The sequence below is a fragment of the Anas platyrhynchos genome, chromosome 34, assembly GCF_047663525.1.
Source record: "Anas platyrhynchos isolate ZD024472 breed Pekin duck chromosome 34, IASCAAS_PekinDuck_T2T, whole genome shotgun sequence".
Taxonomy (NCBI): domain Eukaryota; kingdom Metazoa; phylum Chordata; class Aves; order Anseriformes; family Anatidae; genus Anas; species Anas platyrhynchos.
Window position 1 is genome coordinate 852,607 of NC_092622.1, and position 17,970 is coordinate 870,576.

General features: G+C 68.6%; 1 protein-coding gene across 1 annotated transcript; it reads right to left on the reverse strand.

Moving 5' to 3' along the window:
* Positions 1–122: 122 nt before the first annotated feature.
* DTX3 (deltex E3 ubiquitin ligase 3) lies at positions 123–4,137 on the reverse strand. The gene is given in 9 exon segments (XM_072031819.1): positions 123–200; positions 1,081–1,220; positions 1,223–1,286; positions 2,447–2,580; positions 2,583–2,826; positions 2,906–2,949; positions 2,952–3,093; positions 3,096–3,139; positions 4,119–4,137. Coding segments are annotated over 9 exon segments (909 nt in total).
* Between the last annotated feature and the right edge of the window lie 13,833 nt (positions 4,138–17,970).

Sequence of the window (17,970 nt, forward strand, 5' to 3'; positions counted from 1 at the left end):
AGGCCACGGGGGGGCTGCCTGGCACCGTGCCCCCCCCCCCAGCCACAATCCCCGCACTGGCCCAGGGCCTGGGGGGAGCCCTCGGTGCTGCCCCATGGGGGGGGGGCACGTCCCAGCCCAGTTCAGACTGCCTCAGGTGATGCCCTGGCCCGCAGCTCCTCCTGCACCCGGGCCAGGTACGTGGGGTCGGGGTCCCAAACCTGGGGGGGTGAGGAGGGGGGGCAGGGGTCACCCCCTCTGTGTCCTCCCCCAATGCTTTGGGGGTGACCCCCACAGCCCCCCGCTGCCCCCAGGCAAGGCAAGGGAGGTGCCCCCACCCATGCAGCTTGAGCCCTTTGAGTGACCCAGGAACAGACCCCCCCGACAAACGCCCCCCAAGGGGTACTTTCCAGGATCGCCCCCCCAGGGATGTGCCCCCCAGGAGCAGCCCCCCTTCGACCCCAGCACCCCTCCCCACGCAGCATCCCCCCATTCTCCCCCCAATCCCCTCCCCACCTGCACCTCTCCCCCCACCCACCCCCCTAGGAGTGCCCCCCGCCCCATGTGCCCCCAGGAGTAACCCCCTAGGGGTACCCCCCCTGAGGACCAGCCCCACTCCAGGGCTGCCCCCCCCAGGAGCCCATGCCCCCTCCCCCACCGCAGCAGCCCCCGCATACCCCTAGGTCAGTATCTCCACCAGGGGTGTCCCCCCTAGGAGTGCCCCCACCGCCATGTGCCCCCCCCAGGTGCCCCCCCCAGGTACCCCCCAGGATCAGCCCCCCAGACCCAGCACCCCCTCCCACACAGCAACCCCCCATTCTCCCCCAGTACCCCTCCCCAGCTGCACCCTCTACCCCCAGACACCCCCCCCAGACACCCCCCACTCCATTTTCCGCCCCCCAGGAGTACCCCCCCAGTGCCCCCCCGGGCCCCAACCCCCCCACAGATCCAGCACCCCTCCCCACGCAGCATCCCCCCATTCTCCCCCATTCTCCCCCATACCCCCTCCCCACCTGCATCTCTCCCCCATCCACCCCCTAGGAGCGCCCCCACCCCATGCACCCCCCCCCCCCAGCACCCCCCAGTGCCCCCAGCACCCACAAGCTGAGGCCCGCCAGGCGCAGATGGTCTTGCCGTGGTGACGGTGATGACGTTGGCGCGCCCGGTGGTCATGGAGGTGCCGACGGTGAAGGTGAGGCGCTGCTCGAAGAGCTTGAACAGCGCCAGCACCTTGTTCCCTGTGGGCAGTCGGGCAGGTAGGCCACCCGCGTGGTGCCCGGGTACCGCACGCCGGGGTTGGATCTGGGCTGGGGGGGGGGCAAAAAAATCGATATGTTAAAAAAAAAAATAAAAAAAAATAAAAAAAGGGGATGGGGAGGCATGGGGAGAGATTCGGGGGTGGGCAGTGATCAAGGGGTTATTGGGGAGTGGGGGAGCGGGGGTTGGGGAAGGGGGAGGTGGAGGGGTTCGGGGGGTAGCTGAGGGGGGGCACCCGGATGCAGACTTGGGGGATGCCCACAGCAGGGTTTGGGGACACCCAGGGGGCACCCAGACAGGGTTTCGGGACAACCCCGGTCGGGTTTGGGGACACTTGGGGGCACCCAGTAGGGAGGCTTGGGGACACCCAGGGGGACCCCAGGGAGGGTTTGGGGACATCCAAGGGGCACCCAGCGGGTTTGGGGACACCTGGGGGCACCCCGAGGAGGGTTTGGGGACACCCAGGGGGTCACCTGGCAAGGTCTGGGAACACGGGGGGGCACTGGGCAGCCCAGCTGTGCAGCCCAGAGGGATCTGGGGACACCCCAAAGGCTTTGTGGTGCACCCCAACACCTTGGGGGGTGCAGTAGGGGGTCAGAGTTCACCCCAACCCCTTAGGGGGTAGCAGCAAGGGCTCGGGGCCCACCCCAACCCCTCGGGATGAGGGCAGCGGGGATCAGGGTGGCGGGATGGCCCCCAACCCCTTGGGGGGGTATGGAAGGGGGTCAGGGGGACACAGTAGGGTGTTGGGGTGTTTCCTACCCCTTGGGGGAACACAGCGGGGAGGGGGCTCGGGGTGCACCCCAACTCCTTGGGATGAGGGTAGCAGGGAGTTGGGGTGGTTGGGGTGCACCCCAACCCCTTGAGGGGTCACAGCAGGGGCTCAGGGCGTACCCCAACCCCTCGGGGTGGGTCATGACAGGGTGTTGGGGTGCACCCCAGTCCCTTGGGGGGTCATGCAGGGGCTCGGGGCGCACCCCAACCTCTCGGGATGAGGGCAGCAGGAGATCAGGGTGGTTGAGGGGTGCACCCCAACCCCTGGGGACCCGACAAGGGTCTCGGGGTGCTTCCCTACTCCTTGTGGGGTGGCGTAGGGTCTCAGGGTGCACCCCAACCCCTTGGGGTAGCCGACAAGGGGTCAGGGCGCACCCCAACCCCCCAGGGGCAAATCAGGGCAGGATTCGGGGGGCCGTGGCCGCCCCTCCCTTACCCCTTGGACGCCGGGCGGGAAGACGTACTGGATGATGATGGTGCCGAACTTCTCGTAGCCGGGCAGCAGCAGCCCCGCGTCGCGGCTGACCAGCATGCGGCCGTTGGGGGGCTGGTTGCCCACCAGGCGGCCGTGAAGCGGCCGCACATGGGGCAGGCGGTCTTCACCTGCAGCGCCCGCGTGATGCAGGCCTCGCAGAAGGAGTGCCGGCACTCTTCCAGCGTCTTCATCTTCTGGATCTCCCCCAGGCAGATGGGGCACTGCCGCTCCGGCTCCTCCTTCGCCCCTCGAGCCCCCCCGGGACACCGCCGTGGGGGTTGTGGTGGTGCCTGTGTCCCCCCCTCCTCCTCCTCCTCCTCCTGCTGCTGCTGCTGCTCCTCCGTTACTGCCTCCTCCTCCTCCTCCTCCTCGTCCCCGCTCCGTTCAGCTCTTTCTCCGTTTCTGAGCAAGCTTCAGGGCTTTGCGGGCGGCGCAGAGGCGGCCCGGGGGGGCCGGGGGGGGGGGCGCAGCTGCAGGACGTAGATGTCGGGGGTCTCGCCGTCCACCAGCACGCTGACCTGCGTCTCCTCCGTCAGCCGGGCCAGGCGGGCGGCGCGCTCGCGGCTCAGGAAATCCAAGCGCCGCTTGAACACCCGCAGCTTACTTCTTCTAGCCGCCCCCCGCAGGCGGCCATCCTGGACAGGACGAACGACACTGGGGGGGGGGGCCCCGGGGTTCAGGAGCCCCCGCCTGGGTATAACCCCCCCCCCAGGCCGTGCCAGGCCCCTCCAGCAGCCAGGTACCCCCCCACCTGCCCCCCATCCAACCCGGCACATCCCCCCCAGCCTCGCCCCCAGCTCGGTAGGCGAGCTGTCCCCCCCCCGTTTCAGCCTTGGCACCCCCCCCCCGGCTGGCTCCCTGCCCCCACCCCGGCCTGACACCCCCCACCTTGGCCTGCCCCCCTTCAGCCTGATGCCCCCCCCAGCCTGCTCCCCCCAAACCTGTCCCCCCAGCCTGACGCCCCCCCAGCCTGACCCCAGCCCCAGGCCCACCCCCCATCCAGCCTGCCCCCCGGCCTGACGACCCTCAGCCCCCAGCATCCCCTGGCCTGCCCCCAGCTTGACCCCTCCAACATGCCCCCCCAGCCTGCGACCCCCCCCAGCCTGCCGGTGTGGGGGGGTGCGGGGGGTCAGGGTCCCGGGGGGGGGGCACCCGCCCTGGCGAGCCCATGGGGGGCGGCGGCAGCCTCGGACAGCGGCAGGTAAGCAGCCAGGGGCTAGGGGGGGTTGGAGGGGGGGGTGACCGGAGGGGGGGGTCGCCCAGCAGCCCCCCCCCCCCCCTAAAGCGACCCTACAAAAACAAAACCCCCCCCCCCACCCCCCCATCACCGTGTCCCCAGGAGACCCTACAACAACAAACACACGGGGGGGGGGGCTCTGGTAAGGGGTCACCGTGAGAGGGGGGAGCCCAAAGGGGAGGGGGGGGGGCTGAAAAATGGGGAAATTTGGGGGGGGGGCCTTGGGGGGAGCCGCCTGAAGGCGGGAGGGGAGGATAACGGGAGAGGCCTGCGCGCCGCGGGCAGGGCCGGGCCGGGCCGGGAGCGAGCAGGAGGGAACCGGGACCCCCTGGGACCCACCCGGGGTTTTTGGGGCTCCTCCAGACCCCCCCCCAGGACCCCCCCCCCCGGACCCACCATGGGGAGGCCGCAGCATGGCGGGGGCGGCCCTGCCCCGAGCCCAGCCGGAGCCCGGAGCCGCCGCGCGTCACGTGGCACGGAGGGGGGGCGGGGCCGCGTCGCCATGGCAACGGGGCGGGGACCATGGCAACGGCGGGGCCGGGCGGGACCATTGAGAGAGATTGGGGGGGGGGGGAAAAAAGGAGTGGGGGGGGAGGCGTCATGGCAACGGAGGGGGCGGGACCATGGGGAGGGAACACGGGGGGGGACCTGGAGATGGGGGGGGTCCCGGGGGGGGTTGGGGATGGGGGGGGGTCCCGGTGGTGTGGGGGGGGCACTGGGGGGGTCTGGGGGACCTGCCATGGGGGGGGGGCACTGGGGGGGGGGGTTGTGGGGGGGCACTGGGGGGGGTACTGGGGATGAAATGGGGCCAGTGTTGGGGGGTCCCAGTGGGGGGGTCTGGGGGGTCCCGGTGGTGGGGGGGACCCTGGGGGGGGCTCCCGGGGGGGGGCACTGGGGGGGGTCTGGGGATGGAACCAGGGCAAATGGGGGGGGGGGTTCTAGGTACCGGGGGGGGGGGTCCTGGTGCTTGGGGGGGTCTCCAGGACCAGGGGGAGGGGGTCCCGGGGGGGTCCGCTGCCACCCGGGGGGGGGGCGGGAGGTGACTCATCAATTTCTCAGCCAGACTCAATGATTTTCTCAGTACACGGGGGGGGGGGGGGGCCCTGCTGGTAACCGAGGGGGGGGGCAGCACCAGGCTCAGGTGTGACCCCCCCTCCAAAAAAAAAAAAGGTGCCTACAGGGGCTTTTGAGCGATGGGGGGGGCTCCGGTGCCCCCCCCGGTCCAACTGCGACCCCCCAGCACCAAAAACCGAGGGGGGGGCACCCAGGGCCCCCCCTCGTGCTGGGGGGGGGGGCTGGGTGGTCCGCACCCCCCCCACACCCATTGTGGGGGGGGATTAGTGTTTGGTCACCCCCCCCCCCCGAGATGTGGGGGGGGATTTTGAGGAAGGGGGGGGGATTTTAGGGAAGGGGGGGGCTGGAGCAGCGGTCACCGCGTGCCCCCCCCGCAGCCCCCCCCCAAAAATTCTGGGGGCCTGAAGAGCAATGGGGGGACTGCTGGGGAGGAGGGAGCCCCTGCTGGAGGAGGGGGGGGGGGGCAGCCGGGATGGGGGGAGTGAGACCCAAGTGGGGGGGGCCCGGGGGGGTGAGACCCAGGTGGGGGGGTCCCGGGGGGGGTGGGCTCCGCGAAGATGTTGGTGATGAAGTCGAGGAAGCGCTTGGCGTACTGCTCGGGGTGCCCCGTGGAGATCTCCGCTCCTGCCTGGGGGGGGCACAGCGATGAGGACCCCCCCTGGGATGGGGGATAGCCCTGTGCCCCCCCCAAAAAAATGGGGGGGTCATGCTTCCCCCCAGGGGGCGCAGGACCCCCGAAAGCCCCCACCCCCTTCAAGGCCCCCAACACATCGCTGGGAGCCTGGCACCCCCAAACTGCCCCCATAGACCCCCCCCATAAGACCCCCCCAAAAAAAAATGCCCCCCCCCAGAGCACCTCCCCAAACACACACTCCCATAGAGACCCCCTCCAAAGGACCCCCCCAAACACCCCCCAAAGCAGGGCCATAATCAGCCCCCCCCCTGCCCAGACACCCCCAGCCCTATCTATTTTGGGGGGGTCTCCTCACACCCTCCCTATATTTTTTTTTTTGGGGGGGGTCAGCCCCAATGCTGTCCCCCTCCCTATTCTTTTTTTGGGGGGGCTCCCCGTACCCTGTCCCTATTATTTTTTTCTTGGGGGGGGGGTCTCCAGACACCCCTATTTTCTGGAGAACGTCTCCCCACGTCCCTTATTTTTTTATGGGGGGGGGTCTCTATAACACCCCTCCCTTAGTTTTTTTGGGGGGGTCTCCCCACACCCCTGCCTATATTTTTTTTGGGGGGGGTCTCCCACACCCCCTATTTTTTGGAGGAGGCCCCCCCGCCCCATATTTTTTAGGGGGGGTCTCCCTGTGCCCCCCTCCCCCTATATTTTTTGGGGGGGGGTCTCCCCGCGCCCCCCCTCACCCCGTGCTTGACGGTCTTGGCAGCGTGCGCGGCCTTCTTGCGGGCGTCGTACTGCGTGACTACATCGATCAGCCCATGAAGTACACCTCCTGCCGGGGGGCTCCTGGGGGGGGGGGCAAAATGGGGGGGGTCACCAACCCAGGACCCCCCCACCCCAAAACAACCCCCCCTCCCGGCCCCAAAACCGCCCCCAAAACCGCCCCCGGATCCCAAAGGTCCCCGAACCAGCCCCAAATCACTGCCCCCCTTGAGACAAAAATCACCCCCCCTCTGCCCCAAAAGTGCCCCCCCCACCCCCAAAAATGCCCCCAATCCAGAGCCGCCCCCACCCCCAAAAATTGCCCCCCTCTGCCCAAAAGCTATCCACTTGGACCCAAAACCAGCTCCCTGTGCCCAAACTACCCCCACCCCAAAATCAACCCCAAAACAACCCCCCCACCCCAAAACCACCCCAAAACCCAGCCCCTGGCCCCCTAAACAATCCCCTGGCCCTAAATCTACCCCCCACCCCAAAAACTGCCCCCCAAACACTCCTAACCCCAAAACCGCCCCTCCACCCCAAAACCACCCCAAAATAGCCCCCACCCACAAAACCTCCCTTAAACCAACCCCCCCCACCCCAAAAACATCCCCTTGGCACAAGAACTGCCCCCCCAGCCCCTAAAACACCCCCTCGTCCCAAAATCGCCCCAGAAACAACCCCCAAACCGCCCCCCCAACCCAAAACCACCCCAAAATCACCCCCCAGCCCCAAAACAGCCCCCTCAGCCCCCATGCCCCACCCAAGCCCAAACCTACCCCAAAATCGACCCCCACCCCAAAAACATCCCCCCTACCCCAAAACCACCCCAAAATCGCCCCCCCCCGGCCGCAAAACCGCCTCTAAGCCGACCCCCCAACCCCAAAACCGCCCCCCATCACCCCAAAGCCCCCCCAAAACCACCCCCCTGGCCCCCGTCACCCCCAACCCCAAACCCACCCCAAAATCCCCCCCCAGCCCCATCCCACCCCCCACCCCAAAAACCCCTCGCCCCCCCTCACCCTGGGCGCTGCGGGATCACGTCAGCGTCGATGGCGAGGTAGAATTCCCCGGGGGCGGGGGGGCGGTGGTGAGTGGAAGATGGCGCCAATGCCCTGGGGGAGGTCCCGTCAGACTTACCCCACGCCCCCAGCCCTCATCCGCCCCCCCCGCCTTCTTCTTCCTCCCCCTCCTCTTCCTCCTCCTCGGGCCGCCCGGCCTCGTGGATGCCCAGCAGCAGGCTGTAGTCCATGATCTTCAGCTGCACCGAAAACTGGGGGGGGGGACACAAAATAAACAACGCAAAATTGGGGGGTCCCCAGGGGGTGGGCTGTGCCCCAGCCTCAAATTCCCCCCCTTCACCTCCACCTGCCCGTTTGAGCTTCTCCATGAAGTCCTTGCGGGCGGCCTGGCTGACGTACACCTTCTCGCTCTTGTTGAGGAAATCCACGTCCTTCAGCGTCGGCAGCTCCTTGCCCTGCGCCGTGGGGGGGGGCCACAGACTTAAAACGCCCCCCCCCCATCTCAATAAACCCCCCCCAGCCCCTCTGACGCCCCCAAAGAGCAAAGGAGCCGTTGTGCTCCTTACCTTCTCCTTCTTCGCTCGCCTCCGCGACACGAGGGACCCCTGAGGATTTTTGGGGGGGGGAGCAGAAACAAAAAGTGCTGTGAATGTGAGAGAGCTCCGGGGGGGGGTCTAATTTTTCTGGGGGGGTTCAGGTCCCCATTTACCTTGAGGTGGTATCTCCTGCTGTCACGGCCAGGCGGTGGCTGAGGGTCTGCGCATGGCCAGCAGGTAGCTCTCCTCGCTCTCCACGCTCGCCCGGTACATGCCCAAAAACCGGGGCAGCAGCGTGCTCCGCTGACACTGCACCACGTACTGCCGGGGGGGGGGACAAGTTAAGACCTCGTGACCCCCAGGAATTGGGTTTCCCCGAGAGCCTTTTCCTGGTGGTAGTGGGCCAGCAAGCCGTGCACGTCGGCCACGTCCTCGCTCGACAGCTCCTTCACACCAGCGGTGCGGTCGAAGGAGAGCAGCAGGCGCCGGTCGCTGCCCTCGCGTGGGGGGGCTGCGGGGTCAGCGAGGCCTGGGGAGAGGCGGGAGGGGGTTAACCGGGACCCCCCCCTGGGGTTAACGGAGCCCCCCCGGGGATTAACGGGACCCCGCCCCCGGGGAGTTACCTGGTAGTCCTGGTCGTCGATGCCGAAGCGCTCGCGGAGGTTGTTGGGAGCCTGGGGGCAGTACTCCTTGAACTTGAAGTGGCTGGGGAGGTTTTCCCTTGGGCGCCCGGGAAATGTCAGCGGCCCCCCCGTTATCTCCCGGGGGTCCGGTTGCCTTCCAGGGGTCTCCGGTAGCCTCTCCGGGGGTCTCAGGTGTCTGTGGGTGCCTCCCGGGGGGGTCTGGGCACCTCCCCGGGGGTCCGGGTTACCCCACGGGGGTCTCCGGGCACCTCCCGGGGGTCTCCGGTAACCTCCGGGGGGGTCCCGGTGCATCCCGGGGGGTCCCATCACCTTTGGGGGTACGGACACCTCCCGGGGGGTCCTGGTTACCCCCAGGGGGGTTGGGCTCCCTGCTGGGGGGGGGTCCTGCCACCTGCCAGGGGTCTTCCGGTCCCCCCCGGGGGTCCGGTCCCCCCCCCGGTGTTTCGGTCCCCCCCGCCCCGTGCCGCTCCAGGTTGAAGAGGTGGTTGTTGACCTTGATTTTGGAGCTGGCCTTGAAGTGGTGGGTCTGCAGCGGACTGACGTAACGGGGGGCGGCACCTGGCTCAGCTCGTTGATCTGCGGGCAACGCGAGGCGCGGGGGGGTCTCTGGTTCCCCCCACCCGTTACCGGAGCCCCGGAAACACCGGGGGGGGGGAGGGGCAGGGAACCACGGAAACCCCTCAGGTTTGGGGGGGGGAGGGGTGGAGGGGCAGCGCGGGGCCTGCTCCCGGTTCTGCTCCGGTTCCGGTTCGGGTCCGGTGCCGGATCCGGGGTCCCGGTCCCGGTTCCAGTACCGGTCCCGGTCTCACTCGTCGTGACCGCCCAGGGCCGAGCGCGGCGAGCGGGGTCGGCAGCCGCAGCCTTTGACGCGCTGCGGCACGAATCACTCTGTCTTCTTCTTCGTCTTCGTCCGCGGCACCCCCGGCCCCGGCCCCGCCGCCGCCGCCGCCGCCGCCGCCATGGCCGCCGCTTCCGCCAGCCCCGCCGCGGCGACGGAAGCCGGAAACAGCGAGACGGAAGTCGCCGCGCCGCCTAGCAGAGGGGCGGGTCACGTGGTGTGTAGGGAAGGGGCCGGTCACGTCTCTTAAAGCGGTGCTTAGGGTTCCGCCCTCTGTGCACCGCTGCCGGGCGTTCCGAGCAGGTAGGCGCCCTATGGGCTCTATAGGGTTCTACGCGCCCCCCTCTCGGGGGGTGCCCATGGGGGGGGGGGGCCCATGGGGGTGCCCGTGCTCTGTGGGGGGGCCGAGTCCCTTGACAGGGCTCCGTCAGTCCCTATAGGGGCCTGCACACCCCATATGGGGCCCACTGGCTCCATCTGTGGGCACCCTATGGGGTCCCTGGGTGCCCCTAGGGGGTATTGATCTCTAGGGGTCTGGTGCCCCCTATAGGGGTCTGCGTGCCCCCTATGGCTGTCCACGTGCACACTCGGGGGGTGTTGTGCTCTCTATAGGGGTCCATATGCTCCTTATAGGGTCCATGTGCCCCCTATAGGGGCCCATAAGTTCCCTATAGGGTTTGTGAACACCCTATAGGGTCTCTCTCTCCCTATAGGGGTTAGTGTCCCCTGTCCCTGCGTGGGCTGTGGCCTCTGCCTGGGGCACTACAGATCCCATTGTGTCTGTGTGACCCCCAACGGTGCCCTGAGCCCCCTATAGGCCCCGTGTGCCCCTAGGGTCCCTGGGCCCCCCCTATAGGGCTCCAGCTGCCCCTATAGGCTCCCCTGTGTTCCTATAGGGCTCCATGTGCCCCCTATAGGAGTCCCAGAACCCCCCATCCCCCTCCAGACCCCAATCCCCCCCCGACTCCCATGGGTCCCTAACCCCCTATGAGCTCCCAGGGCCCCCCCATATGTCCCAGCCCCCAGAAACCCCCCCCAGACCCCCAAACCCCTCCAGCCCCCCACCTCCTTCCAGCCCCCAGCCCCCTGACCCCCTAGACCCCCAGCCCCCACAACCCCCCGACCCCCTAGGACCCCCAGCCCCCACGACCCCCTGACCCCCCCCAGCCCCCACACCATCTTTCAGCATCTCAGCCTTTGGGTAGCCAGTGGCCCCCGACAGCGAGAGTGTGTGCGGGGACATGCAGCGCTTGGGGGGGGGAGGGGGCACACACACACACATTTCAGGGGGGGGCACAACACTGCGCTGCCCCCACCCCCCCGATTATTAGGGGGCTGGGGGAGGCCGACATTCCTGCAGGTCTGGACTTGTGGGGCCAGCATGGAAGCAGCCCCCAGCCGGGTGATGCCCCCGGGGGGGGGGTCGGATGGGAATTTTTTTGGGGGGGGGGGTGGGAGTGTGTGTGGGGTCTTTTTTCTGGGGGGGGCCCTGGGGGCACAGGGCGAGCGCGGCGGTGGCGAGCACACGGGGCATCCGGAGCGGTGCTGGGGTCCGGTGGGACCTGGGGGGGGGAAAGATGGGCTGGGGGGGGGCACAGGGCATGGATGCCCCCCACAGCCCCATGACCCCTCCCCCAAAAGGAACACTCCGGGGGGGGCTGGAGGGGTCCCCGGGGGCTGCAAGGGGATGGGGGGGGCACAAGGGATGGGGGGGGTCCCCAAGAGGGAGGGCTGGGGGGGGGAACGTGGAAAGGGGGGGGCACCCAAATGATATGGGGGGATCCCAAAAATGGGGGGGGGGGCAGCTGGGGAAATTGGGGGGGGCAGGGAAATGGGAGGGGCACTGGGGGTGAGGGTCAGTGGGAGGCACTGGGGGGGTAGGATCCTGGGGGAGGACATGGGGTGGCTTTTTTTTGGGGGGGGGGCTTGGAGGGATGCTGGGGGGGGGATATAAGGAGTAGGGGGTGGGGGGAGATGGGAATGGGTTAGGGTGGGAGGGGTCCAAGGGGTGGGGGGGCATCCTGTGGGCTTTTGGGAGGTCCCAGGAAGTGGGGGGGGGGGGTGTCCAGGGAGTGGGGAGGAGTACCCGGGGTTGTGGGGGTGTACAGGGGGTGTGGGGGGGGGGCATTACCTGGCGGGGGGGCCATTGGCTGGCACGGTCCCTCACCAGGGGGAGCAGCGGGGACGGCTCCCTGACCCTCGCAGGCGCAGGAGAGGTCGCTCCTGGGGGGGGGCACACACGGGGGGGGGGGGGGTGAGCCCCCAGCCCCCCACAAGCCCCCCCAACCCCCCCCCACAGCCCCCCTCTACCTGTTGTCGTTGATGTCTGTCACCACCTCCCTGCAGGGGCAAAGCAGCAGCTCCCAGTGGGGGGGGGGCTCACAGGGACCCCCCCCCTTGCACCAACACCCCCATCCTGGGTCCCAAAGTCTCACCCCTGGCTCTGCCACGTTCAGCTGGTAGCAGTTTGGGGGGGCTGCTGGGGAGGGGCTGAAACAAGGCAAAGCTGGGGGTGTGGGAGGGGCCACTTGAAGACCCTCTGCCTGCCCCCGTGGCTCCTGTGCCCCCCATCCCCCGTTCTCCATCCCCCCATCCCTCTGCCCCCAGCCCTTGTGGCCCACGCCCCACCTCCTCAGCCCCAATTCCCCTGTGCCCCCCCATGCCCCCCATCCCCCCATTCCCCTGTGCCCCCTCTGCCCCCCCATGCCCCACATTCCCCTGTGCCCCCCCTCGTGCCCCCCCACCCCTGTGCCCCCCCATGCCCCCAATGCCCCCCACCCCGATGCCCCCCTTTGCCCCCCACCCCTGTGCCCCCCCCCGGTGCCCCCCCCGTGCCCCCCTCACCCGATGCGTGCGCGGGGGGGGGGGTACCCCCTGAAGAGGCGCTGCTGTAGCTCAGCCCCTCGGGGCCGGGGGGCCCGGTGGACATGGGCGACGTGGCCCGGAGCTGCCCCGGCCGCACCGGCTTGGCTGGGGGAGGAAAGGGGGGGGGGTGAGGGGTGCTGCTGAGTCCCCCCAGTGTCCCCCCATGTCCCCCCCCCGGCCCCAGCTCTCCCAGCACGTTGTGCCCCCCAGCTCCTCTCAACCCCGCCCCCAATGAATCAGAATGGTGCCAGTGTCCCCCATGTCCCCCCGTCACCCCAGTGACCCCAGAGCCTAATGACCCCAATGCCCTGTCCCCGTGTCCCTACACCTCCCTATCCCCATGACCCCATGACCCCAATGCCCTGTCCCCGTGACCCCATGTCCCCGTGTCCCCCCACCCCGTGACCCCATGACCCCATGTCCCCATACCCCTGTCCCCTGTGTCCCTGTCCCCATCCCCATGTCCCCATGCCCCACGTCCCCATGCTCCCTCTTCCCCATCCCCGTGTCCCCACCCTGTGTCCCCATATCCCCACACCCCTCACATGTCCCCACGCCCCATGTCCCCATGTCCCCATACCCTATGTCCCCATGTCCCCATGCCCCGTCCCCGTGTCCCATCTGTTCCCATGCGCTATGTCCCCACACCCTGTGTCCCCATGTCCCCGTGCCCCCCCATGTCCCACTACCCCCATCCCCGTGTCCCCACCCCCTTCCCATCTCCCCATCCCCATGTCCCCATATCCCCCTGTACCCTATGTCCCCACGTCCCCATGTCTCCATGCACTATGTCCCCATGCCCCTTGTCCCTGTGTCCCCACTCCCCATCCCCATATTCCCACATCCCGACATCCCCGCGTCCCCATTCCCTTTTCCCCCCGTACCGATGTGCTGCACTGTGCCCCCCTTCACCCCCTTGGCCCTGACGGCCTCCTTGATGCGCTCGACCTCCCTCTGGTAGCGCCTTCTGCCTGCAGGGCGCCCTCCTGGCCCTTCCTCAGGGCGCCCTCCAGGGCCTGCACTCGCGCAGCCGTAGCCCGAAGGCGTTTCTCCAGCTTCGGAAGCTCCGCAGCGCAGATCTGCATTGTGCACGCGCCGGCTCCCCCAAACCGGTCGGCACCCTGCGTGGGTGCCCCCCCCCAGGGATGGGCACCCATGGGGCCCCCCAAAACCCACCCCACCAATGCAGATCTGCATTGTCACGCACCAGCTGCCCCCCGAAACAGGACGCGAGCGCCCCTGCGTGGGTGCCCCCCCCGGATGGGCCCCATAAGACTGCAAACGCGCCCCACCAATGCAAGTGCGTTGCTGCGGGCGCGGGCCGGCTCCCCCCGGGAAGGCGTCAGCACCCGGGTGGGTACCACCAGGATAGGCACCGACTAACCCCAAACCCGCCCCACCGGATGCAGATATTTGCGTTGTCACGCACCAGCTGCCCCCCCCCCCGAAAACCGTCAGCACCCTGCGTGGGTGCCCCCCGGGATGGGCACCCATCCAACCCCCAAACCCCACCCCATTAACGCCTCAGGTGGGTGCCCGCCCCCGGATTGGGACCCGCGGCAGGAGGTGGGGAGCCCATGGGGTGGGTATCTATGGGAGGGGCACCCAAAGCTGGACAGCCGGGGTACCCCCCAGGATGGGCACCCATGGGATGGGAGGTGGGGAGCCCATGGGATGGGTGCTCATGGGGTGGGAATCTAGGGGATGGGTACCCCAAGACAGGCAGAGATTCACAGATCCACAGGTACATAGGGACAGGAACCTATGGGATGGGTACCCCAAGAATGGGACGGGGCACCCCACAGGATGGGCACCCATGGGATGGGAACCTATGGGACGGTCACCCCGGAGCAGGGGCCCCACGGGGATGGGCACCCAAGGGACAGGGGCCTTGGGGACACCCATGGGAGTGGGCACCCCGTGGGGATGGGTGGTGAAGCCCATGAGGATGGGTGCTCATGGGGTGCCAGGAGATGCTCTGGGATGGGCCCCCCCAAAAATGGGCAGCAGGCACCCCATGGGAACGGGGCCTCCCATGGAAACGGGCACCCCCAAAAGGGGGCATTGGGGCACCCATGGGATGGGCATGGGATGGGGCACCCCATGGGTGGCCCATGGGTGGCCCATGGGTGGCCCCTGGGGCTACCCCTGGACAATGGAGACCCACGAGGAGGGGGTGCCCCTGGAACGGGGGAGGGAGGACCTATGGGAACGGGGGGGCGCCCATGGGAATGGGGGCCCCCCCAGCACCAAGCCCAGTGCAGAGGGGCACCCATGGGTGCTGCAGCAGGTGGTGGCACCTGGGGGCGATGAGCTCCTCCAGCGCCTTTTTGGGGGGGGGGCAGCTCTCCAGGCCCCTCCAGTGTGGGTCCGTGGGGAGGTCCCCGGCCCTCCCCCCGCAGTGCCGTGGCCTCATGCAGCAGCGGGGGGGGGTGAGTGCGAAGCTGGGGGCGGGGGGGGGGGGGGCAGAGACCTGGGGGAGGGGCCGGGGGGGGGCAAGTGAGGGTGATGGGGGGGCCCTGATGGACACAGCAGCAAGAAGGTGAAGTGGGGGGGGGGGCAGGAAATGAGGCCTGGGCAGTGCCCCCACTGCCAAAGTGGGGGGGTGGTCGTGGCGGGGGGGGGCGCAGTCCCTTTGGACACCCAAGGTGCGGCTAGGGAGGAGCAGCGGAGGGAGGGCGTGGGCAGCTGTGGCCCCCCCTCCCCCCACCTCAGCTGTGCTGCATGGGGGGGGGGACACACAAAGCGACCCCCAGGAGGATGTCCAGCAGACCAGTGGGGGGGGGGGGGGGCGTTACTGGGAGGACTGGAAAGTGAGCAGGGGGGGTGGAGGGGCGAGCAGCACAGCGGGGGTTGGGGGGGGGTGGGTCGGCTCCCCCCCGGGGCCCCCCCGGCCCCCCCCGCCCACCTGTTTTCTGAACCTTTGTAAGCTGCTCCAGGTTGTTCTCAAGAAAGGAAATCTTCTGCTTCTGGGAGTGCAGCCCCCCGCTGTCCTCGGGCTCCAGCTCTGCGCTCTGCGGCCACAGCTCAGGGGGGGGGGCCCCCCACTCGACCCCCCCCCAAAAAAGTTTTGACCCCCCCCCCCAAAACCTTATCAGTGACCTCCCATCCCAAACCAGACCCTAAAACCTCCCCACTAAAACCTCCCACTGGTCCCCCCTATCCCCACCCTGGGACCCCCCATCCATTTTTCCCCCCTTCCCAATTTCCCCCCACCCCCACCTGCCCCCCCCATTCTCTCCCAGCACCCCCCAACCCCCACCCTTCCCACCTCCCCCCTGCCCCCCATTTCCCCCCCGCTCCTCCCCCCATATTCACCCCCCATTTTCTGCCCCCCATTTTAGAGCCCCCAATTTATACCCCCTCACTTTTTGGTTTGGGACCCATGATCATCTTGAACAAAAAGCTTGCGCAGGTTGTGGAGGGTCTTGAAGTCACGGGCCTGGGGGGGGGGGGCGGGGGGGGGTGAGGGGGTGCGCAGTGGTCCCTGCCCCCGCCCCCCAAATCCCCCCCGCCCCCAACCTCCCGGCAACCTCCCTCCAGCCTTGAGGTCCTGCTTGGACTGCTCGTGGCGCTGAGTCAGAGAAATCTGGGGAGGGGGCAGGACTAAGAAAAAGGGGGGGGGTGACAAGGGTGCTGGGGAGGGTGGGGGTGGGGGGGGGGTCATGGATGTCCTGGGGGGTGTCGGGGGTCTGAGATGGGGGGGGGGGCAGCCCCAGGGTTCTTGGTGCAGGGTACTGGGGGGGGGCAGGGATGGTGGGGGGGCAGTACTGGGGCTCAGGGGGGCACTGGGGGGGGCATGGGGTGATGGGGGGCTGTCCCAGATGGGGGGGGGTCCCAGATTGGAGAGGGGGGGTCCCAGGTGGGGGGGGGGGGGCTGCTGATGTCGGGGCTCCCAGTAGCAAGGGGGGGTCCCAGGGGATGTCAGAAATCCCCCAGGACTCTTGGGATGGGGGGGTCCAGGGGTTCTGGGGGGGTCCCAGGGAGGGTAGTTTTTTGGGGGGGGGGTCTCACGTCAGCTCCTGCAGCCAGGCCTGCTGGCCCGCTCCTGGCCCCGGCCAGCGCCTCGTGCTCCGGCACAGGTCCAGCTCCACTCCCAGTTTCTGGTTCAGGCTGGGGGGGACGGGGGGGGGGATTGGGGGTTTGGGGATGGGGAGCCACGAGAATGGGGACAGGAGGGGGACAGGGATGGGACTGGGCTGGGATTGGGAAGGGATGGGGACGGGGTCCAGGAGAGGCTCCCAGTGGAACTGGTGGGTCCCAGTGGGGTCCCAGTGGAGATCCCAGTGGAGGTGCCAGTCGGGGTCCTACTGGGATTCCCAGTAGGGTCCCAGTGGGGTTCCCAGTCTGAGGAGCCAGTTTGGGGATCCCAGTGGGGATTCTGGGCTGGGGGTGGCAACTGAGACTGTGGGTGCACGACTGGGGAGCCAGGGGACGGGGATGGGATGGGAATGGGGACGAACGGTCACAGGACAGGGACGGGTTTGGGGACAGGGCTGGGGATGGGGACACAGGATGGGGCCGGGGCTGGGTCTGGGTTTGGGGCTGGTTTCGGGGCCGTTTGGGGCCGTTTCGGGGCCGCTTTGGCTCCGCGCAGCTCGTCGATGGTTTTCTGCTCTTCGTTGATCTCGTCCCGTAGCCGCGCCAGCTGCTTGTGCTGCGCCTCGCGGTGGCTCTCCAGCTGCAGCTCCGAGCCTTCTGCGGGGGGGGGGTGCGAGCCCCGGGGGATCTGTCCCCCCTCCGAGCCCCCAGGGGTCCCCCCAGCCCCTCGCACCTTGACCTCGTCGGTGTCCTGGGTCTCATCCTGCTCCCGCTCCTTCCTGGCCGCCTCGTGTGCCGTCTTCTGGGGGCAGAGCTCGCACTCTGGGACCACCCAGTGCCCCCAATCCCTGACCCCCACTCCATAACCCCCCCCCCAATTCCTCTACCAGCCCCCAGCCCCCAATTCTCCCCAAATCCTGATTCTCTGCCTTCTCCCCACCCCTCAGCACCCGCTGTGCCCCCCGAAGCACCCCAGCTCCCAATTAGCCCCCAACTCCCCCCACCCCAACCCCAAATCCCCCACAGCCCCCGCTTTGTGCCCCCACCCTGGGCCTGCAGCCGGGCCAGCTCCCCGCTCAGGACGTCGTAAGCCTCGCCTCCAGGTTCCGCTACTTCAGCTCCACGTTCTGCATGTCTGGGATTGCACGAGCGGGAACTTGACCTCAGTGCTGCGGGACCGACCTCAGCCGGGGTCACCACGGGTCCCCAGGGGGGGGTGGGCCACAGCAGCCCTACCCCCGCCACCAGTTCCAGCCCCGTCCCCCCGTCCCCCACACTGGGAGATGAGGAGCTGGCAGGAGGAGAGCTCAGCGCCCGGTCACCTGGGCTTCTTGGGGTGGCCTCCACCTGCAGGTTCTCCAGCTGCCGGCACCGCTTCACCACCGACTTCACCTCGGATTTGATCTTGCTGATGTAGAGCCGCGCCACGGTGAACTCCTCCTCGATGGCCCCGCTGGCCACCACCAGAGCTCCAGCACGGGGCACGGGTAGGCGGCACGAGCACGGGTGGCACGCAAGCACGGCACGGGCATGGAACGGGTACAGCACGGGCATGGCACGCACGGGCATGGCAGCGTGGGCATGACAAGGATCGCTCGCCATGTGCGCACAGGCATGATTGTGGGGACGCACAGGCAAGGGGGTGCTTGCAAAGGCCAGGTGTGCATGTGCACACAGCACGCACGGTGTGGCACGGCACAGCACGGCACAGCACAGTATGGCATGGCACGGTGTGGCACAGTACGGCACAGCTTGGTACAGTATGGCACAGCACAGCACGGCTCAGGACGGCATGGAATGGCACAGCACGGCATAGAACAGCTCGGTATGGCATGGCGCGG